Source organism: Scatophagus argus, chromosome 16 (assembly GCF_020382885.2).
Source record: "Scatophagus argus isolate fScaArg1 chromosome 16, fScaArg1.pri, whole genome shotgun sequence".
Lineage (NCBI taxonomy): Eukaryota > Metazoa > Chordata > Actinopteri > Scatophagidae > Scatophagus > Scatophagus argus.
In genome coordinates, this window is record NC_058508.1 from 13,465,670 (window position 1) to 13,489,734 (window position 24,065).

The 24,065-nt window shown below is 43.0% G+C and overlaps 1 protein-coding gene across 2 annotated transcripts; it reads left to right on the forward strand.

Annotated features, from left to right (window-relative positions):
* Nucleotides 1-974: 974 nt before the first annotated feature.
* LOC124073393 (ubiquitin carboxyl-terminal hydrolase 22-like) lies at nt 975-23,592 on the forward strand. Of its 2 annotated transcripts, XM_046415550.1 has the most exons (14): nt 975-1,458; nt 2,354-2,386; nt 12,682-12,814; nt 14,456-14,569; nt 14,672-14,773; nt 16,053-16,219; nt 17,886-18,045; nt 18,621-18,726; nt 19,909-20,067; nt 21,086-21,212; nt 22,047-22,138; nt 22,596-22,658; nt 23,096-23,245; nt 23,339-23,592. In XM_046415550.1, exons 1-14 carry the CDS (start codon nt 1,339-1,341, stop codon nt 23,379-23,381), a joined length of 1,569 nt encoding a protein of 522 aa, XP_046271506.1. In that variant the 5' UTR covers nt 975-1,338; the 3' UTR covers nt 23,382-23,592. The 2 variants fall into 2 exon arrangements, with proteins under 2 accessions (XP_046271506.1, XP_046271507.1); XM_046415551.1 differs by lacking the exon at nt 2,354-2,386.
* Nucleotides 23,593-24,065: the final 473 nt, after the last annotated feature.

Consider the following 24,065-nt stretch of genomic DNA (forward strand, 5'->3'; position numbering starts at 1 on the left):
GTTACATGACTTATACTATGTTACCAGAAAACATCTAATGCCCAATCCAACCAGTCTGAAAATATCATTTAATATTCCGAGTTGAATACACATCAATCGACCATAATACAAACTAGAAAAATGTCATAAATTGCACTAAACACTTGCATATCAACACAATGTAAACTGTTTTAAAGCCAACACAGCATCCCTATATCACATTATGGTTGTGTTTATGAAGTCTGCACTTTAAATTGTCCCTTGTAGTTAATTGTAGACTCTAAGAATGTAAGATCCTCTGAAAAAATAGTACATATTTGAAGAACATTTCATTTGATTTATTTCATTTTTCCTTTGCAAATTACAAAACTCAGTAGATGAGGACATTTGAGAGAGTCAACTGTTAATGATCTAGTGGCAAGGGTTCCTCACATCATTCTTAACTTAATCCTTTTTGAATTCACTTAGAAGTTGTGTGTACTTTGCTTTACATCAGTGTCAACATTCATATATCATATCACCACTAGGTGGTAGGCTTTAATTGATGATACCGATTAAGGGTGAACTTTTACTTACTCTAGTCTAACTTAACATATGTAAGGGGGACTTGCTGATGTTCAAAGGAAAGTATTTATTTTTCACTCTTTAGATGTCACACCTCGGTACTCAACTAAATTACAATCGTGAAGTTACATTTAATTAGACAGATGAAGCATCTGTTAAAAGTAGATATCACCAATGATTGCTTTCAGAAAAAAACACAGGTTTGCACCATTAAGCACAACGTTGTGGTAATATTTTGGATAGGTTACATATCTCAGACTAACATGGATAGGATATATTTTTATTCAGGCAAAGTCCTCTATGTATTCCACGATTAAATTGCAAAATTCACCTGTACGGAACACACTGGGTTACAAACCAAGTGCACCCAACGTGTTCTAAAACCAACGTAGTGACGTAACGTCTTTGTGTTGGCAAATCACCGAGTACGCTGGGCGGGCATTGTGAAGCTGTAGTTGAGTGTTAGCAGGCTAACTAGAGAAAGAAAGCTAACTAATCGTGAGAGTGGAAGGGGAGCTAACATTGAAGGAAAAGGCAACTGTCAAAACAGCAAGGGGAGCAGAAATTTTACTTAAGTGATAATTCTGTTAGTTGTCTACATGAACAGATGCGCAGGTAGTTAGTCAAGGACCGTGTTTGTCAGATGCCCGAGGAGTATTTTGGATACTACATCGATTGTCCCATTTCCAAACGGAAACCATTTCTGGACAGACAGTTCGTGCTAGTTAGCTAAGTGAATCATCCAGGAGACTTTTCATTGTCACCTATAAACTCAAACTGAATGTTTTGTCTGTCATGAGTCCGGCCGGGTGTTCCCATGTGAACGGTTATAAGGTGGATAATTGGAAACAAAATCTTCGAGTCATATACCAATGCTTTGTTTGGAGTGGTACTGCTGAGACGAGGAGACGCAAGGTAAAAACACAGGAACTGCAATGTTAGCTTCAGAAACAAAAGTGAAATAATTTTAATGTGGCACAGACAGACATATAAATGGAGTGCAAACGATGTCCCACATGAAGCACAATCACTGAACGTGGTGAACTGAACAGTGTAACTGTATTCTTGCAGCAGTAATGTTGCTAGTTCTAAGGTTAGCCAGCTAATGTTAGGTTATCACCGGTATCGTAAGTTAGCCAGCAAGAATCTGCTTGGCGAACTGCAGAGACTGGTCGCTTCTTTGCAGTTTTAAGTGTAACATTTAACTACTCTGTATTAGCTTAGGCACTGATTATTTATTCTTTCTGTCGTGAATCAATCGGCTAGGTTAGCTGAGCTGTTCTTTGTGGTAGATGCTGAGCAGTTAGCCGGATGGCTAAACTTTGGTTTTAGTAGAGTTGTGGCCATGGGCTAACATTACCACAGCAAATGGACCCATTGTGTCTCTCCACACGCACTTACTAGGTCCACAAATTAGCGGTTCTCTCTTAGGCATCCCAGGTCTGTTTTTTTCCCCCTACACTGATAAACCACACATGAGTTTGAATGCTGGGACGTCAGCTGATTACTTTATTGCCAATTTCTTTTTGGGCTCATCCCACACCTGCTCGGCCTACACAGCTCCTAATAGCTCTATACAATGTGATGTTATCACAGGACTGTGTTGCAGTTTGTTTCACTTTCACACATTTCCCTCTTCCTTTTTTTTGTGAACATAAACTTGTTTTTTTATTTGTGCCATGATGTTCATTGTAAAACCCTAACCTCAGTTTCACTGTAGATAAGCAGCAATTTGTAGCTTGCTTGACTTATCAAGAAATCCATGCTTCTCTTATATGTCATACATTTTTATGTTGTTGTGATAAAATAGGTGCTTCAGAGTGATGCAGGATGGACAGTGCCGGTGAGTTGATGCTTATCCTCCTTCTCATCTTGACTGACAAATTGTAGATGGTTCAGATGCATAAGAGCTGGCTTTACTTTACTGGCTGTGTTCTTTTCACTTGCTCACCTATCATTTAATAGGCTGTATTTGTGTACATAGCAGAATAAGTCAGTCCTATTGCTTTATCAGCTATGATACAGCGTTAAAACCAGTAAGACTACTGAGTGGGAGGGTGGACTGTGAGCTAAACAGCCAAAAGCGTGGCTCAGTTACATTGTGGCCATGTCAGATAGCTAGTTCAAAATGGTCGATGACCCTTTTGTTTATACAGTGTTGTAATGATCTGCTTTGGTTTGAGTACAGCTTTCACATTGTCTTTAGAAATGCTTTTTACCACCTCAAGTACATCAGAATTAAAAAAAAAAAGTGCAGCATGACGTCTCACAATGTATGAGAAAGTCCTAAAAGGTTATCAGACAGTGTAGTGGATGACACTGCAACAATTTGACCAGCATTTGATGAATGTTAATTTCGACTGTCTAGTTTCTTTCTCACCCTCTGCCTGGCAGGAATGCAATTGATGAGAAAATGAGACGATGGAAATGAGACCGGTCAGGGTTTTTTCTTCTTCTTTGCAGCATTTTATAGTGTCCTGCTCAGTGCCCCAGGCGTGTTAAGCCATTGCAAATTTGCCATTGCAAACCCCTGTTCCTTTCTTTTGGGAGAACCTTTTTGTGTCCGTTTTGATAGCCTCACTGTCTCAGCACCATTCCAGCCAAACTCATGCTGTCACCTTTTTTTTGTCAAGATGATGTATTCAATAACCAGCTTGTCAACAGCCACGTCTGCTTTTCACTTAATATTTACCTTTGACAAAAACTCAATGTCTCTGCCATGTTTAGAGAAATACAGTGACAGTGTATAAGGAGCATGGTGAAAATTTCTCTGCCTTGATTTTCTAACAGTCCGTGTACTTTTTAGCTTACATGAATACCAGCGCTCCAGGTTTGAACCTCACTAGCTGTCACAATAGTCAAGGTTAAATGGCATACACAGGCAGTTTTTTATTCAAAGCACTTAGAATATGCTATCGTGATCAGGGTTCTGTACACTGCCCTTACCACTTTCAGACTTGATCACTTTGCATTTTCGTGCTCTGACCTCCATTGATCCATGGCATCTGTCAGTGCAGTTTTTATTTTGCAAATGAGAACCCTCTAGTTCCTCTCACATGCCACTGCATCACAATACACTGGTGGCTGTGGAATCTTAGAATAATCTTGCATAGTTAGACCTCGCTCTGTTTCTGTTATTGAAAAATTGCTGTGTAATACTGGTTAAGGTGTGTACCTAGTGGTTCTGCTGTGCCCATCTCGTCCAAGGCCCTGAATCTACATGTGACTGATAAAAAGAGAAAGGCTCCTAAATGAAGTCTTCTCTGTCTTGCCTAATTGCACTCCAGAATGGCTGTATGGGTGTACGAGTGTTGTGTCTCACACCCCCTTTGCTGATGCTCCCTCCCACCTAACTAATCTGACATGCAGAGCAGGTGTAGTGCTGCTCCAGTGGTACACAGGCAGTGCCTTCTTCAGAGGTGCGGCAGTCTTGCTTTTTGCTCTGCGCTATATTATATACTAGAAGACTAGGTACCTTTAACATCACATCCCAGTATCTGAACATTGTAGACTAAAAATAGATATACCAATGCTGCGTGAGTCCTTCCCACGTTGAAATGTGTAGTTTAAAAGATGACAGTGCCAGTGAGCGACACTCTGAATCTGAATCTGAAGCTTATCACTGCACTGCTGTTGCAGACAGCAGCAAATACAAATGCTGTAGTAAAAGAGGCGGTCTCTGCGCAGAGCAAAGTTGAAAGACATTGTGAACTAGAAAAGATGCATTTTGACATTGTATTCAGACTTGGTTTCGTTAGCCAGTGCCTTTCATCCTCAATAGCTGTTTTTCACTTCCTCTTATTTTCCTTATTTCTTTTTTTTTTCTGTAGTCTGTCCTCAGCAGCCTGCCTGCAAGCTGTCATCCTCTCTACCTCGGGCTAAAATCAATTCCCAGGCAATGTGCAGGAACACTGGTGGAAAATCAGTCACCTTCTCTGCATGCACAATCTAAAACCCACATGGGTAACAAATGGCAGAATGAATGCCACAGATATGAGTTTGCAGAGATGACATCATGGCCCAGTGTGGCTTGAGAGCTGGTATACTTTATTAGAAAAAATTAGGATAATCATTCTTCTGGGGTGTTGGTCCTAGATGAAATGCTCCGTTAGTTTGGGATGAGTATGTAGATTTAAAGACAGTGTATGAGAGTGTGTGCTCTGTGGAACTGGTGCATACGTTTCAGGTATAAAATCTGCTACTTGGTGACAGATTTGATATTGTTTCGGACTCCAGCTTTGAGTCTGATGTTCTTTTGCATAAAATCCATCTATGGAGAAAGCACTTAAATAAAAAAACAACTGAACAGTCCTACCAAAGGAGGTGTCAAGAATAAACAAGTATATATGTAATAGTGTTTTTTTCTTTTGGTTGAGGTGATTTATGTGCCAAGGGCTGTCATTTAGTAGAAAGATTTTGATTGGCCAAGCCACATAGCCTGTCTCGCTGTCAGTTTGTGTCATGTAACAAAAATCGTTTACTTTTCAGATTGCAGCAGAGAAGGAACTATTTTTCTGAAGTACTTCCCCTTGTATCCTCCCAGTTTTCTACTTTGACCCCGTCTCTTAATCTATTATTACCGTGTTGTGAGTGCGATTGTTTAGCGAGGGACTGCTTGAACATGGCACCCGAGTGTCTGCTTGCCTTTGTCTGAGCAGAAACTGGATGTTCCTACGTATAATAGATTCATTTTCCACCAGAAAGCCACGTGCCATTTAAGAAGACTTGCACAGACCTACTCTCGCTTTTAGCAGTCGATTTCATTCTTCATTAGGCCCAGCTCCAGTCATATTCATAATTTATAGTTTGTGAATGGCTATGGTGGTGGGGGCGTGGCGTGAATATTCATGAAGGATGTGGTTAGTTATTTTTGTGTGCTGCTCTATTTTATAGGAGAGTCTCAGTTGACTTTATCTGTAGGCTATGCATGTACTGAAGCACTGCAACCATGAAAAAATCTTGCAGTTAAGACAGTGCTATTACCTTAGATTGAGTGGAAATTGGACGTAATGAATTGGTCGGGTCGGCAGAATTTTACAACCACAACTGCTTTGAAGAATTTGCCGTCACTTTGGATAAAGGGTAAGGGTTGTGATTAGAGAGATGACTGAACTCAACTTTTTTTATCTTCTAGTTTTGATAAATCATATATGATCAGAGGAACCAAAATTACCCCCATCACCACCACCACCACACACACACGTACATACACATACACACACACATACACATGCGCTCTAAGCTGCAAAGCGCTTTTATGCTTGTGAAGAGGGAAGATGAGAGAGAAATCGTTTGCTAGATGTTGCTGGGAATTTCAGAAGTATGAAAAGGATACATTTTCAAGGATGACGCATTTACTTCCTTCTGTCACTCTTTTCTACCTCCTGTTCTTACACTTCACACACACACACATGCACACGCACAAACACAAAATGCACTGTGGCACAGCCAATCCCGGAGAGTGGCTGATTCCTGTGCTGTGAGCAGATCTCTTTGTCAGATCAGTCTCCCATCACATCACAGGCCCGCTGCCTGACTCATCAGCATACGTTTGTAGCATCAGGATCTATTCCTCCAGCCTCCTCATAGCTCTCGCTTGTTTCTCTCCTGCGCTCACTCCCACGCTTTTTTCTTCACGCTTTTCCTTGCTTTCGATTTTTGTCTATTTGCAAAACTATTTTGGCCCACGGTTTTCATTGCATCTTTATTATTCCATTAAATTAGTGCAAATAATTGCTTAAACTGAGTAATCTTTTGATAATTCTAAAACTATAGTGGTTACAGTTTAAGAATTACCCAGATATTCACTGCACTGTTAAATTGTCAAACTAAAATATCATTTTCTATTCACAGACATTCTCATCTGAATTTTTTGATTGTGTGAAACTCATAATGAAGCCTCTAATCCTCTCATTTCTCCCTCTTCCCTTGCTGTCCGTTTTCCTCAGCCTTCTGCCTCATAGATCACTCAGTGGATTTGGTGATGTCAGATGTTGGCTTCTGGCCCTCATCCAGCCCTATTTCTTCCATGTCTGTGTGCTTTCTGTCACTCCCAGGTCTTGTTTAATGTGGCTTTATGTCTGTCAGTCGTTGTGGCTGTGGCTTACTGACTCAGAATACACAAATGGAGCAAGGTCTGAAACCTCCTCCCGGAGTAGTTGTGTGTCACCTTGTGGTGTCTCCTCCCAATTTTTCAGCCTCAGAGAATCCACCCTCTTTTACACATTCAGCATCTTTAATTTAACAGTATAGAGGCGCTGTAGTGGACTTAAACTCTTCTTCATTGTACTGATCAAGCTCCGCCACAGTTCTTTCGTCTTCGCTGTTTATTTCAGATCAGAGATGCAGTTGTGCCGTGATTGAGAGCCTGGTGTCTATTAATGTTTTAGCAATCTTCCACTAGAGAGCAATCATGGTCAAGAAGAGACAACCTGACATAGACACATAAGTGACATTAGTGGTAATGGAGGTGTGTGGGCTGCTTCGTGAGGCTGGTAATTGACAGTGTTAAGCTTTATCTTCAGAGTAGTAATAGAGAGAAGGCTCATGAAAATGGCAAACAAAAAAAGCAGTATTTTTTATAATGTAGTGAGCATATGTGAGCGTATAAGGTTTGGTAAGGTTTCAATTCAAAAGGTCTGCGTGACTGAGGATGAGCACTACTTTGCGTTTTGAATAAGCTCATCTTTGTGTAAAGCTGTATCCAGCTTTCCACTTGTCTGACTGTCCAACAGCCTCTGGGAAGACATAGCTGCTACAAAACATGCTGGTCATGGCCTGAGCCAGCCAATGAAGCTGCTGTCCAACCCTCCCTTAGCACCACCATCTGCCTAATGACCTGTCAATCACTCTCCAGGGGCCGGCCAAGCCCAAAAACCAAGAGGCAATCAATCTCTTCAAGTGCGGACACTCAATTATTCCCTATTGTTAAAACCTTGGGCCCGAGTGACAGCTTCTCTTGGGACTAAGCGGTTTATGTGGAAATGGTTCTCTGTCCTTGTGGAAAAGGTGAAGATCGTTACGGGATAATTTATTACTTAGGTCTGGTCTATATATACTTGCTTTTAAAGACTCTGTGGTCCACTAATAGTCCCACTGTGTCCTAGTGCTTCTGTAGGTAGTGCTCATAGATTTTCCTGTAGGTAATGTTCAAGGCTCTGTGGATCCTGATTGGTGCCATGGGCATAGAGAAGAAATCAACATGCGATCTGATGAGAGTCCAAGGGGACCAATCCGAAGTTTGTGTGTGCTTGTGTGTGTGTGTTCTTTCAGTGGAGTGGGATGATTGTGGGCATCTGGTAGCTTCAAGGTTTGACAAATGATCACGCAGCCTTTTGTTAAGCTGGAGCTAAACTGTTAACCATCTGTGCAGACAAACACACTGCCGTCTGTATGATCCCTCCCTCTCGCTGTACATGTTTTCCATTTTTTTTTTACTTGTTGATTTTATTAATCTATTTATTTTGCAGCCTTTGTGCAACTAATCACGACTCCTTTATGTGGCAGTTTTCTGAGCATGTTCAATGTTTCTTTACTGGTCTCACTCTGATCATGTGTATGTGAACTCAGGTAACCAGTCTGGGACCAATTGATTCTTTCACACCATAATATTACTTTTCACTGTACATTTATGAGTAGAAATGCTTCTGTTGCCTCTTCTTGTTTTCTCCCACACCCTGTTATCTCTGGGGAATTAAGAGAGCACAACATATTTCTCCCTAATCAGATCTTAATCAGATTCACACTTGCTTATTATGTGCTACAAACTCTGCTTCATTACACCAACTTCCACAAACCCCCAAAAAGCAGTAAACTACATTTTTGATCATGACATCAAAGCTACTCCACCATGAGTATCTCAGTTTACTTCCACTCCATCCACATTTTATTCCATTTTGTTTTGTTTCCTGGAGATGGCATGGAGCTTGTCTCTGTAGGCTTGAGGCTCAGGGTTTAGCTATAATGTCCTTATAGCAGTGTGTGACAGTATGAGGCCAAACTACAAACTCCAACAGTCCCTCATCTTTCACTCAGATTCATTGAGGATGAGGTGGGAATACATTCTCACGCAGAGACCACGCAGCATGTTATTCTCAACAGAGGTTACAGTGAGCCGAGGGAGGACTGAAGGAAAAAGAGAACAGTGTAAGAATCATATTGTGTGTGTGTCTGTCTCTAGGGCTGCTTACTGTGATTGCATTTTGCAGGCCAGGCATTGTCATGTGGAGATAGTGTCGAGTGAGGAGGGGTTAACAACATCATCCTGCCAAGGCACTGACAGGCTGCAGCCCCATGGGGTCAGTCGGCCGCATGTTTCTGGAGCATCACCGTCAGTCTCCTTCCCCAGCCTTATCTAGCTTGTTCATAATAAATATATATATATATATATTTATATATATATATATATATATATATATACAGTCAGAAAGGACAGTGTGTACAGATGTGTGTCTGAATCGTCATAGGACATGTCTAACAGTGTGTGGGTGTGTGTATGCTTGCTTAGAGCATGTCTTTTCATATATATTTCCAATGTGCAGATCTCTTGTCAGCCATTGTTAATTTTGTTGACGTGTGAGCATGTGTGTGTATAGAAGCATGCACAGGCTTGTGAGTGTGAGGCAGCATGGTGAGTCACTGTTCTCATATAGCTCTGTTCTGTACGCTTTATTGACTCTCTCCCCTCCCCTCCCCGGTCTGCTCTTTGCAGCTGCAGGAGCGTGCTCAGTAGAGCCAGACCTTTGTCCACATCATAATCGTCATCGTCATTCTCTCTCCCCCTCGGTTACAGCTCATCAAATTAGTTTCTCTCTTTGAATATATGAATGCATTAACCTAAATGCTGAGTGGAGGAATAATGCGGGAGGAGATGGAGAAGCTGGATGTGAGACATGGATGTATGTGGCTACTGTTAGAGCAATGGAGGATACTATCTTCACGTTACAGATGTTTTGGAGGTCTATTCACCCAGTTAGTTCCTTTTTGAATGAGTTCCTCCATCAATGAACAGCAAAGTACATTAGTGGGTCCTGGACCCATAGCCCAGCCTGAAACACCTCAAAGAAGACATCCCAGATCGGAGACACAGCCTAGTGCAACATGAATGTGAACTTGCTACCTGTCCAACACTTGTTCCAGTCATCTGAGCCAGCGGGTGATCAATAGCTGATCTAATAGAACATTAAAAGCCCTGGGCGCAGAGAGATGCAGTGCTGCTGACACTGAGGAATAGACGGCCCATGAACCATGGTGAGAGGGAGAGAGCACAGGGAAACTGAGGGAGGGCTGGAGCAGAGATGGATTATCTGCCCTGCTTATGGGCCGCTTAGGCGGGCGAGGGTGAGGAGGAGGAGGAGGAGGAGGGCAAGGCGTGGCATTGGCAGGGTTTCTTGTTTTTAACTTGGTGTCCTGGTGCAGTGGAAGAGTGGGGACTAATAAAATCGCTGCTTAGTTAGGACAGGCTTGAATAGGCAGCTAATACATATTTTCAGGAATTCAGTGAACTCATCTGTGTTTCCACATTATCTGTGGGCTGTCTTTTTACCTTTTACTCCAACATGCAGGGTTTCATTCAGGGTCTAAAAACACAAGTTCTGCTTCAAACTCTATCCCTTTTTATCTCCTCTGTGCCCTTACTTTCACTTAGCTTGCCAATGACACAAGCTCTACCTTAAAAGTTCAAACAGTCTTTGTTTCTGTCTCACCACACATCCCTCCTGGAAAAGCACCCAGCGCAGACTTGGTGCTGCCCCTTGTCTCCGACACACTCATTCAGAACTCGATGGCTAACCCACCAATATGAATAAAAACAGAGCTTAGTGCCTGCGACCCTGAATATCCCCTCCACTGCAGTGTCATCACAATCCAGCCCACGCCTGCTCGTGCTCAGCCAAAACACAGACCCGACTGAGTTTTGCGTTGGTGCACAGTAGCATAAGCCTGGTGCTTTGTGTAACACCCGTATCCCCAACATACCATGATAAATGAATATTACTTCTGTACCCTCTGTTAACTCCATACAAATGGTCTGCATGGAACTATTATTTCAATCTTGCACCCACCTGCTCGTGAAGAATTCCCAATCATTTCCACCCACTCCCACATATTAACTATCCCAGAGAGATTCAGAGCTCTTCCATTGCAGCATTTCTTTTTCTTGTTGAAAGTCTGCCTGTCTTATCCCACAGGGAATATAAGGCATTTTTACTCTAAAGAAATACACATAGAGTTCCTCAACAGTTTATGAAGCCGCCTTTGGAGGACATGTGCTTCCAACAAGCTTTATTGTATACCTTTTAAAGTTAAAAATACCCAAGAGTGGATACATATTTCAAGAGTTGTTTCTGTATTTTTGTCGTTTCCCATAGCAAGATGTTTTAACATTAAGATGCAGAGCACCAGTATTTGTGGCATTCGCTGATATGTGTATATATAAAAATCAAATGTGGATTAAGGACAGAAAGTTTGCTTAAATCTTTTGACTTTTAAACAAAAATATATATTATAGTCATCTTCCCTAGTAAAAAGATAAAAAGCCTGATGGAAATGGAGATTGGATATTGATATTTTGAGTGGCCTTGTGAGGTATTTTGTGAGCTAGTCATTGCCACATAAGTGGTATTAGTTTGACTCCCATTGTTCTGGGTTATGTGTCACCCAGAGAGAAGGAAGTGAAACTTGCCGGCACAACCCATTTTATTTCTCTGCCACAATATGCTTTTAATGTTGTTCAGATGGTGTTGGGTTATCCTATTGTGTTTCTCGTCAAAAGACAACAATAGGGAGACAATACAGTACAAACCTGTTGAGTTCATGTCCAATAGCTTAAGCTTGGTGTGTAGGAGTGTGTGAGCCTGTATTCTGTGCTAGTTTCACACAGTGTATAAGAAACTGAAGACCGGTAAAACTTTCCAAGCAGTAGTTTCTGTCTTGTTTTGTTTCTCTTCACCTTTACTTTTTTCTTCTGTCTTTCTCTATGAGTGGGTGACTCATAGACTCAGAGGTTTTGATTGCATGGCTCCTCTCTTATTTAGTTTCTTCCTCTTGCTTGCAGCAGACTACTTTGACATTACTTTCCTGTACTTTCACTCACATTAGCGACAGAACTGTGAACGCATTGGGTGTAATTTCTGCTAAAAGACTTAGTATTTGCCGATGTACTAAGTGTTTTCAGGCTTACGTGGCCTTGTAGTATACACTCTGCATGCTGTACATGTTTTAGAGGGACAGAGGTGAAACGGATTTGGAGGTGTTTCTCTATACCTTATCACATCTTCAAGTGTCTGTGCAAGCTATCACATCGAGCTGATAAAAATTCTCCCTACTATCGTACTTGGAGCTGTGCACAAGCTTACACTTATGCACAGTAGCTTCTAGGAAGCTGAAGTGTTGAGGTTTTTGTAATGAAACAGGGAGGTCGATTCAAATATTTCATGTACGTGTGCATCTGTGCTCACACACAGCAACTATATCACACGTGACAATGTTCACCATGTCCACACTTGTCTGCCAGTCTTTATTCACTTCAGAAACTAAGAACCCTTCTCTGGGCTTCCCTTTTTCATGGTTGTCATATTGTTTTAACAGGAATGCAGTGTAACCACCTGTGCTCATATGCAGCCCTTGTAGGGCTCATTTTTGCAGATTTGCCAAAGACGTCAGACATTCTAATGCTCAATTTCTCCAGGTTACCGCTGGCTGCTATAGTCAAACCAATTACGCATAAACTCCAGCCGGCATTAGTATGTGCTTCAGACAGATCCTTCTCGCCTTCCCCAGTGTGCCTGCCAAGCATTAAATCCCATCGTGCCCTGCAAGTGTCAGAGAGTGAAAGATTCAGTGTGGAAATATGTTTTTATTCAACTGTACTGGATTTATCAACAGGGCCCACTAATCTTTAGCCCACCCTCATATCAGGTCTGTTCACACACTATGTCCTCCAAAGTGTTTGTTTGACTGACTGGATGATAGAAATCTAATTCAGCTGGCAGGGAGGTCCACTTTGTCCGCCTACACCACTCCATATTATAGCTGAGGGCTCTGTCCTGCTGTAGAGGATTTTATCACCACTCTGACTGTCCTCTCTTTTCTCACTCCCCGCCCCCAATCCCCTTCTCTCCCTTGGATGTTTCTCTCCAGGCCAAGTCGTGTATCTGTCACATGTGTGGCGCCCACCTGAACCGACTCCACTCTTGTCTCTACTGCGTCTTTTTTGGCTGTTTTACGAAGAAACACATCCACGAGCACGCAAAAAGCAAGAGACACAATCTCGGTAAGCCACGCCACTCACTCACAACTGCATTGTCCCTCACTGAGGTGTTCACAGGCTCAGTCCCATCACGTCAGTCCTCACATTCACATGCACCCCTATGGCCCACTGCAGCATCAGCTATTATCAGTGAAGGATTACAGCATTACTTTGGGCCACTTCCTCCTCTTAGCGGACGGGGAGCTGAACCTCTCTCTAACCGCAGCACATTACCATTCTGGTGGGAGCTCCTTATCCAGTCAAATGTCATGGGTTTAACTTAGTACACCCTCCTTCATGCAGCAGCAAGGGAGGGGTCGACATCACTAATCCACAGCTACTAGAAAGCCTAGCTTCAGCCTTACATGCTAATTATGTTAAATAAGACGATGACACTAATGAGCAAAATTTTGATATTACCCTGACGAGGACAACTAAATACGGCAATGGGAGAGACAGTTGGGTGGCTCAGTAGTTGTCAAATGGCTTTAATTGATGTAATGCATTTCATCAGATTGGTTACACACACACACACACACACACACACACACACACACACACACACACACACACACACACACACACACACACATACACATACATACGCATACCCCAAGTGCACGGCCACAGTGTTAATTAGCTTTGAGCTTTCCACAGGAGCCTCTCTGACACTGACGCTCTGTTCCTTTCCACCTCTAATCAAATTAATCCAAACTCCCCTGTCTGCTAGAGAGCAAGCTCCCTTCTCAGGACTCCTTTTACATCTTTTTTAATCCTCCCTTTTCCCTCAGTCCTAGCTACCTCATTCTCTGGACGCATTTTAGGTTTCCTCCTCCTCCTTTTCTTCCACTTTCCCCTCCTCTCATCCTTTGGTCTCGTACTTCACTCAAGTGAACAAGATTTATGAATTCCTGCCTGTGTCTTGTGCCATACTCGTAGTCTAGTGTATCCTCTTCTCCCCACTACCGCTTCTGTAGCTCTCATTTTTTTTCTCATAACCGGGTTGCTGTTGTACAGAGAGGAGCATCCCATTCAGCTTGCATAGTTACCAAATGTGGCCATGGTGATCAAGGTGATTATGCTTTTCAATTTTTTTTTTTTCTGTGTGATTATTTCTTTCTATGCTTTCTTAAGCCACATACCTACAAACACAAAAAGAGAGAGACATGTTTACACACACAACAAAAGATGGCACTGTGACGACAACAGAACATACACTAGTCAGGCTTCCTACATGATGTATTAGCTCACTTTCTCAGTGTGGGTAGCACCAAAAACAGAAAAAATGTCCGGTGAAGCTAAAAATAGGTTGTCACGGCAACAGAGCTGAGGTATTGTTGGAGTTTAGGATAGAAGAGGCTGGTGTGTTAGTTGAAAGCCCAGGTGGGGGTGGGAGACAAATACACCTATTCCATCGCTGCTACCCTTAACATATCTTCTAATTGTTCAGCGCAAGTAAAGAGATCAAAACATATTGCGACGAGCCGAGAATGCAGGGCGGTGCGGAGAAAGCACTCGTCTTGAGGCTGACTGAGCCACCAAGGGTTATATGGTAAAATAAGACCCAGTGTGTGTTACTGTGATGGAAAAATCTATTTGTAATTATAGTTCAATCTCTTTCTCTCTCTCCCTCCCTCCCTCTCTTTCCCTCCCTCCTGTTTCCAGCAATAGACTTATTATACGGAGGAATATATTGTTTTGTGTGTCAGGACTACATATATGACAAAGACATGGAGCAGATTGCCAAAGAGGAACAGAGGAAAGCTTGGAAATTGCAAGGTACATCATTTTGGCTTTCTATCAGAGAACTTAATGCAGCTTTTGAAGCAAGGCCACCTGATAGCTCAGTGCCACCATGTTTGTGTTTTTTTTTATCAACAGGCACGGGGGAAAAATACACGACATGGGAGCCGACCAAGAGGGAGCTAGAATTATTACGACACAATCCAAAGCGGAGGAAAATCACGACAAACTGTACCATAGGTGGGCAACAGACTTCACTGTTCAGCGCGCAAAGCTTTTTCCTTCCTAGACAGCATGTGTGTGTTTGTTTGTTTGTTTATGTGCCTTTGGTGTAAGTGTACTTGAGGGTCACGCTTACATTTAAGGGATACCCAAGGTCAGCGGGACCGGGCAGGCCCACAGGCAGTGTGCTGTGGGAGGCAGAACACAGTGTTCTTTCTCTGATAGATGCACACCACAGCGGGCCTGAATTTGTCTCTGTGTCTTTCGGCAACTTGTTTTCCCAATGTACTGTATTCTCAGTGATCTGTTACTTTGGTTTGTGCCTGCCAGTCTCTGATTTGCTGCATGCACTTTTGTTGATTTTTTTTTTTCTCTTTTATATCCTCTTTCCCTTTGCCTGCTGTCTCATGCCATCCTTCACCCACTTGTATCTTTAAAGAGCTTGGTCGATAGCTGTGATTGGGCAGTAGACAGTGTGTGTGCGTGTGTGTGCGCGTGCACGTGTGCACTAGAACCAGTCTGAAGTGTTAAAGCCCTCTCTGAGTGCTCTCTTCCTGAACCAAACCTTGCTCAATTGGATTAGACTCAAGACCTTGCTGTGTCTCACCTGTTCTGCTGGCTGTCACTGGAGAACTGTAGCTTTACTTTCTCAGACTGAATGAATCCATTCACAGCTTCGGGGTCTGCTCCAGGATACACACAATTTTTCTGGCACACCTGATCCAACACCATATTGTTAACTTTCCAGTCACAACCCCCTCTCCCTAAAAAATAAAAAAAAAAGGATGGATTTTCTGCCAGTGGCAGCAGGTTACAGCTAGCAAATATTTACATTATCCATGCCAAGTATTTTTCTGATGAGATTAATACTTTGGCTTATAAAATGTCAGAAAATTGTAAAACTTTGATATCCTGGAGGTGATGTCTTCAGATGCCTGTCTGACCAATTACCAAAACTCCAAGACACCTAATCCACTGTCATATAATACAAAGAAAAGGGGCAAATTCTTATACAAGAACCTCTAATGTGTATGAATTTGGATTTTTTTTCTTGATAAATGATTTAAATGAGTAATTAATTCAGAATGTCAATATTTGTGGTTCTTTGTCTACTTATTCAGTTATTCTCTCTGATGTTGTTGGTTTCTAATAAGCACGCTGACCTCAGCTAACACTCAGTCCTCACTGGTTATTTAAATTCCCTCCGTTGGCAGCAGTATGAATAACATTGTGTTTAATCCTTATTTCCACTGTTGTTCTCACACTTTTTCCTTTGTCTGTTCTTCTTGTCCCGCAGGTTTACGAGGGTTAATAAACCTGGGCAACACATGTTTCATGAACTGTATTGTTCAGGCCCTAACACACACACCACTGCTGCGAGACTTCTTTCTCTCCGACAGACACAAGTGCGAGATGCAATCAAACTCCTGTCTGGTGTGTGAGATGTCGCAGCTCTTTCAGGAGGTACGATGCACAGGCTTTTGTGTGAATTAACTTGATATATAGGCCGGTTAAACTGCGCAGAGAGAGGAGGAGCTTATCATTTAAAAAATTTGAGAGATTTTTTTAAAACGACCATATAATACAAACTGTTCCCTCGTGGTTTAACCCACTGCAGAGGGCTGAGTCACTGTTTCGCTCTTTTGTCAAGTCCAAAGAAGGGAGGCAGAGAGGAGGGAAAAATCCAGCTTGAAAGGAATGTACAGAACCACGTACAAATGAATGAGCAGAACGCAGTAATTATACCTTTATTGAACCTGATCAGTCAATGCGATTTATGTTTCACGGCCATTTATAGTCTTTTAAAAAATCCTATCTCTTTGATACAGAAGTTTAGCATTTCACATCTAACGAACTCATCGGCCCGTTATGTAATTTCTGCCTGGTCTGCTCCCACACTGCCTCGCTTTCTTTTTTTTTTTTTTTTTTTTTTTCCTTACACCCTCTCACTTCCCAGTATATATGGGCCCACAGATGGCAAGTGGTGCTATAATGAGTTGAGTCATCACCCCCCCACACCCTCCACCCTCCACATCACGCACACGGCGCCCTGCCCTGTCTCTGCAGGCTGAACCGTTCAGCTACATAACACATGAAGGAGATAATCGCTCACCTCTGTCACCCAGGGAGGCAGACATTGATTGAGTATTCAAGCTGTGTTTAAGACAGAAAATTCGAGGTCAGTCATGCAATAGCGATTCATTTAAACACTCCCTAACACACATACAGTTGCATTCCCAAGTCATTCTTACCTCCACGCCTTGTCCCCAACTCTAATTTAATTCTTTGCTCCCATCCCTTACCTTTGCTCTTTTTTGTTTTTTTTCTTTTTTTTTGAACCCGCCTGCATATCGTCATCAAAAGCTATCTTCTGACTGCACACACATACAGATCTTTTTGGATGTGAAGGTGAGAGGCAGCCCGCTTTGATCAGCCACTCTCTCTCTCTCTCCCCTGTTTCCTACTCCTCTTGTAGCGCCTTTCGTTTATCAGCCACCATCAAACTGTCGGAATGAAGCAGAGTTTGTAAGATTCAAGAGACGTTAGTGCGGCATGTTTTTCCTCCTCTCACAGCTCAATCAGATTTCAGAGACAACTGCGACGAATAAAGTGAGGTGTGCACCACATCTATATGTCAAGAATAGAGTGCCCCTCTCTGGCATTAATGAGCCCTGGTTGGATATCCGCTGTAGATGCTCAGCTTTGTTACTTTCTTACCCACGTCTCCTGACCCTGACCCAGATTGTCATTCATTTGAATTCCCATGGCAACCCAGATGGATGTTTTTGCTCCAAACGCCTCCATTTTCCTGCCACTTTGTCTTCTCTGCTGTGTTCCTCACACCTTTCCTCTCTATGAATGCACCGTATTTAGAACTGGCGTTCTTAAGGGACAAGTGGTGGAATTCATTTGTATCTGATATATGTTAAGCCTCAGAAAATCACATGGACTGACAGAACATTCCTTTTATGGTTCAGCAATGAATTATAGATGATAGTGAGCAATGTAGCTATGACACTGGCAAAGAAGTGATAGAATGTAATAGACACAGTAACACATGGAAAAACAGGCTAACCACTCTCTCCTCTTCACCCCAACCACCTCTCCCATTTTTCTTTTTCACTCGCAGTTTTACTCGGGCCACCGTTCTCCCCACATTCCCTTCCGGCTGCTGCACCTGGTGTGGACTCATGCACGTCACCTCGCTGGCTACGAGCAGCAAGATGCCCACGAGTTCCTCATCGCCGCATTGGACGTACTACACAGACATTGCAAAGGGGACACCATCAGTAAGCTATATGACCAAACTAAATATCATTCCCAGTGTTTACACTGCATTTACAATAAAAAAAAATAGATAATTGTTGTAAGAGTTATTTTCTGTCAGACTAGGATTGCAGCTTGTTCAACTTGGCCTGAATTTGGGAAAAGCAACGAAAAGCATTGTCAGTGTTGTGACTGAGATGAATGTACCTGGGACTGTGCCACCTACTGGTTCTAATCCGGAAATGCGGAGTTATACCTTAGCTCTACCCACGGAGCACAGTACTTTACTTCACTGGAAACATACTAAAGGAGACTGACAATGGTGTGCACCAAGGGGGACAGCAAGCAAGCAGTGTGAGGAATGTCAATAGGCCTTGGTGCAGTGCAATGACGGGCTGTCTCGCCCACAAACACTGCAGTAGGACTCGCTTTGATTAGCTATAGAGGATCCAGAGGGTTGTGAAGTGGAAGGGAGAGTCCGTGGCAGGGGAATGGTAAAGTGAGAAAGAGGGCCAGAAAGAGTCCTTCAGAGGTGCTAAAGAGGTTGCTGGCATTATCTGTGTCTGTATTTATGCTTCCTGCTCTTTGTGCTCTGCAGGAGATGACAATGGGAAGAAGGCCAACAATCCAAACCACTGTAACTGTATCATTGACCAAATCTTCACTGGGGGCCTGCAATCGGACGTTACCTGTCAAGTTTGCCAGTAAGTTAGTGTGTCTTTGTGACTTTAGAATATGTGAAGAGGCAAAGGAAAGTTTCCTGAAATAAAGTCCCACCTGAGATGTGTCTTGTCCCTTTGTCTTGCTGGAGCCTCACAACACCACCAATAACCCCCCCTCCCCCTTTTCCCTTTATCCATTCATCCATCATCCAGCTATCCCCCTGTGTTCTCCAATGCTGTAGTTGCTTCTCATGTGATAGATGTGGACACCATTCGTCCTCCTGGAGTGGCTGAACCACTGGTTGTGTCCTCTCCACTGCTCTTATTTAAAGGCCTGCTCCCTGCAGAGCTGTTGTAAGGGGGGTGGGGGGATGTCTAGACAGCAGCAGCCCAACCCAAGCTTTGCCTGCCTGCCCCCTAGAGCTGTCCTGTCACATTAACACTAGCACACTGCACTGAACTCCAAAGCACCTCGCCCAGACTAACAGGCAAGCCGAGTTCAGCTCTGTGCAACATTACCTGCATCCACAGTAAAGAGAGAGACTGCTGAGGAAAAGCTTGTGATGCTGTTTCATTCTGCCATAAACTGAACCCCTTTGTTATTATTCCAAATGTCCCCTGACTAAAGGTTGCTTATGGGTAAAGCCTTAAGCACCAGTAAATGCAGGCTTTTTGAAAACAAATGGTACCATATTGGAGCCGTATTACTGCAGGGTTGCTCTTGCCATCCTAAGTGCATGAATACTTGCCCTGTTAGCCACCTGCTGATACCATTGGGTATTACAACATCTCCACTCATCTAATCAACAGTGATGATGTGCAGCAGCTCATGCCCTTACACGCTTGTATTTGTATATACTGAACACCTTTTACATTGGAAGCCTCCATTTTTCCTGGGCAGCAGTCCATCACAGTCATCGCACTCTAATAACACAGATTCCTTCTGTAAAGCCAATTTTCTCTGATGTAACACATCATTGAATTGCAAATGAACCTGGAAGAACAGTGGGATATTATGTATGCACATGCACGCTCTCAATCTTCCAGCAAGCTTAAACAAAAACATGATCAGAATCTACAGGGGCTATGTGAATTTAAGCCTATGTGTTGCTTACGATGTCATCATCCTTTCATCATGACAATCGTGCGATTTATTAAACGTCGTAATCGGACTCCCTTCTCTCCCTCCTCCCTTTTCTTTTCTTTTTTTTTTTTCCTCTCTAGTGGGGTTTCCACGACGATAGACCCATTTTGGGACATCAGTCTGGACCTGCCTGGCTCATCCACGCCCTTCTGGCCCCTCAGCCCTGGAGGGGATGGCAGCACAGTGAATGGAGAGAGCCACCTGTCAGGGTCCACCACGCTCACAGACTGTCTACGCAGGTACAGTTTCGATCTCAGCTGACACCGGATGGGTTGTCTTTTTGCTACCTGTCATGTTTTCTTTTCACGTCAATCTGAAACAACCAGACTGAATTCCCACTCATCTACATAAATGATTGAGGGGTGTAAGTCAGGGGCTTCATGCCAAAAAACAAAAAAAGATGCCAGATACCGCTGATGTACAGCAGTAGCCATATTTCACTGTGCCGATGCACAACACTCATAGTGTTAAAGCTTTGTTAGATTCACGGTTCATGAAGTTTTTGGAAAGGAAAGGAGGTACTGGTACTTATTTTCCACCCTCTCTTCCTCCACATCTCTAAATTCACAGCTATCAATCGTTCACTTGTAATCACATACATTTCATTCATCCCTCCACTTGTACGAGGGGTCACATGTTGCGTCTGCTCAGGCACTACAGCCCTGTTACCCGAAGATCTTGTCTTCAGCCTTCACCAGGCTGGCAGAGCAGGTGTGACCTCTCATATCTCCTCTTCTGCCTGTTCATTCTTCAAATTTCTTTTTCACTTTCTCCTTATCTTATTTAGTTCCCTCCTCTCTCCACCTAATTCTTTTTCCCTCGTGCCCACACTCTCTACCTCTTGCATTTGTCTCATCCTCCCCCTCTATTTCTTTCACCTCCTTTCCTTATGACTTTTTTTTGTTGTTTTTTTTTTTTGTACTGCAGCTCCTCACACACCCCCAGTTGCTGCAGCGAGTCTCTTAAAGGTACAGAACTGGTTGGTGCTGTGGTTACTGGGCTGGGTGGGCTGATGTACAGAGTGGCTGCACCAAAACTATGCAGGCAGACTTGAGACATAAGCCCTCATGCGTCTTCAGATTAACTTCCTGCCACTAAATACCGTAGGACTAGAACAAGGCGAGATCGACGCAATATAACCATAGTAGTCTTCTTCCTCGTTTTCCCAGTTTTCAAATCCTGTTTGCCAACATTTCCTCTGCTCTTTTACACATACACCCGCCCCTCGTCTCTTTCATTCCAACCCTCTCGCTGCAGGTTTACGCGGCCCGAGCATCTAGGAAGCAGTGCCAAAATCAAGTGCGGCGGTTGCCATAGTTACCAGGAGTCCACCAAACAGCTGACAATGAAGAAGCTCCCCATCGTAGCGTGTTTCCATCTCAAAGTGAGTCAGCCAGCGGTGACATGCTGCCAATAATCGCTTGTTGCGTTATCTGTCGCTGTCTGACATTTTGATTATTTATCATTCACACGTTTCATTTTGTCGGTCGTTAGTCCAAAACAGCAGATGTAGTAGTGTCTTGTAAATAGGGCTGTGTGATGTGGTTTCAGCAATCATCCAATTGTAGTTGCTTTACTTTTTTTATGAATTTGATCCTAATTTTGATGCTATTGTTTACAACCACATGTATTGCACTCAGCATTGCTATATTTATATGCGGTAATATATGATCCATTTTGCCCCGTGTGTGTGTTTGTGGGTGTGTATATCCATTTGATGGAGGCAAAGTTCAGATTTTTCAGTGACTTAGCTCTCTGGTGTGTTGCGTGTGCGTAGATGTGTTTGACTCCGTTGGTGCATTACTTCCTACTGTGTAACCATTTCACACATTGTCCCAGGACACCTATGATTTTAATGACTCATACTCGTGTTCCAGTGTCCATGTTTTATTTATCATAACAGTATTGGAGGCCCATAATGTATTTATGATATTCATAGGAACAGGCTGCAAGAAGATTGTCTTCGATCAATCCACGCCTGTTATTATCCTGTTATTATCATGTTATGAATGCATGAATGTGCGAGAGCAAGAGTGGGAAACATACATTTCCACTTTACACTATCTGTGTTGTATTTTCTATATTGTAATGATGATGCCTGTTATTTCTAAATGTGTGTCCTCTCCCCTCCCCCCACTCTTCTTGCCTTTCTCTTGCCATTTTTCTGCCCCATCCTCCCCCTCCTCCTCTCTTATCCTCACTCTCTGGCTGTCCCCAGCGGTTTGAGCACTCTGCTAAACTGCGAAGGAAGATCACTACATATGTTTCCTTTCCTCTAGAACTGGACATGACGCCTTTCATGGCATCCAGGTAAGCCACCAGCCACCCAATAGCTCCTTAGCTGGTCTGCCTTGTGCATTGAGTCTTGTCCTGCCACAGATCACATCCAGATACACAGATTGACTAATAAAACCCCCCCATTAATTGGTTTATTACATGTTCATTTTTACATATGTACATACATGCTGTAATTGCTAATTGCACGTCCTTGCATCAGTGCCAGAATAGCATTATTAGATGCTCCCTATAATTTTACACTAGTGTCAGAAGAGCATGCAGCAACAGCCTTGCCCCACCCCTGTGGCTGTAGCATCCATTCAGCTCTGTTCAGAGACAGAAAGATCATTAAGCAGTACAGGCAGGGAAGATACCAGCTTTCATAGATAGTGTTATTGTGCCACCTAGTGGATTAATGTGCCAGCGTAGCATGTTTACACATGCATGCAGCATTGTAAATGCTAACCTCCTTTCCTTGTGTCTTCCGCAGTAAAGAGAGCAGAATGAATGGACAGTATCAACAGACAGTCGACGTATTAAACAACGACAACAAGTGAGTAACGTTGGAAAGCATGTAGCACAGCAAACACTACTGCTTCACAACAGCACCGACATTGTTGTGAAATTTCTGCTCTAGCACAGCAGCACATGCTAATGACCTGAGGTATCCAGCTGTGACTTCCCCCAGTGAAATCAATTTGAAGCCTGTTAAAAGCTGCTTAGTTTTCCTCATCCGTGACGACTACAATAGCTTTCATTTTCCAGGACATTTATTGGAAATTTACAGTCTTAATTCCATTGACAGGTAGCTTGTAGTAGAGACAAGAGTTTGTGTGCAAGGTGCGCACAAAATCTTGAAAAAGCAACAACATGGGGCTTTAAGCAAATGAATGTACCCATGTATACGGAGCTTTATTTAACTTGTGTTAAAGTGAAGTCAGACAACAAAGCAAAGACAAACTCACATCTCTTTGGTCTTTTTATTATCAGGTATTCCTTGTTTGCAGTGGTCAACCACCAAGGCACATTAGAGAGTGGCCACTACACCAGCTTCATCCGCCAGCACAAGGACCAGTGGTTCAAATGCGATGATGCCATAATCACCAAGGCCAGCATTAAGGATGTACTCGATAGTGAAGGGTGAGAGTGGAGGCAAGACGTTGACAGTACTGTAAAAAAATAGTTATACAGCACAAAATCTGACTTAAATGTTTTTTTCCTCCCTCTCCTCAGGTATCTCTTATTCTACCATAAACAGTTCCTTGAGTACGAGTAGTCATTGTGACCACTGACCATGAAGAACCACTGCTTCTAATGCAAGAGACTGGGTACAGGATGAAACACAAACACACAAACCTACCTGAAACTCTTTGACTTACCAGTCTGATCCTCCGCCTGTGGAGGATGAAAATAACATGAAAAAAAAAGACATGTGAAATCATGCAACCTTCAAAAGAGAGAGAGAGAGAGAGAGAGAGAGAGAGAGAGAGAAACAAGCACTGAGCTACTTCTTGGCATCTACTTGACAAAACTGAATGAAGAGGAGAGGAGGAGGAGGAGGAGGAGGAGGAGGAGGAAGAGGAGGTACCGAGCATGGTCACTTCCAGGCTTGGGCTTGAGGGATGAGGCCCCTCACCCCTCACACACTCACACACTCACACACACACACACACACTTTCTCTCTCTACCACCCCTTTCTGCTGCAGGGGCAGAGTGTGACCGACCCTCGTGTTGATTGGGCACATCTGGATTTTTTTTTTTTCTTAGAGTATTTTGACCCCCTATGTGCGCACACACACACACACACACACACACACACACACACACACCCTCCATCTCTCTCCCATGGTGCTCTCGTTTCAGCTGACCAAGCATTTAACTTGTTCATGATGGAAGACAAGTTTGTTGTCATATGCATATGGGACTGAACACACATTAAATAAAAAAAAAAGAATAGAAT

Coding starts and splice junctions, on each gene's coding strand:
- LOC124073393 (XM_046415550.1), top strand. CDS start 1,339: ATGAGTCCGGCCGGGTGTTCCCATGTGAACGGTTATAAGGTGGATAAT. Junction 14,570..14,671: donor GAAAGCTTGGAAATTGCAAG/GTACATCATTTT, acceptor TTTTATCAACAG/GCACGGGGGAAAAATACACG. Junction 14,774..16,052: donor CACGACAAACTGTACCATAG/GTGGGCAACAGA, acceptor CTTGTCCCGCAG/GTTTACGAGGGTTAATAAAC.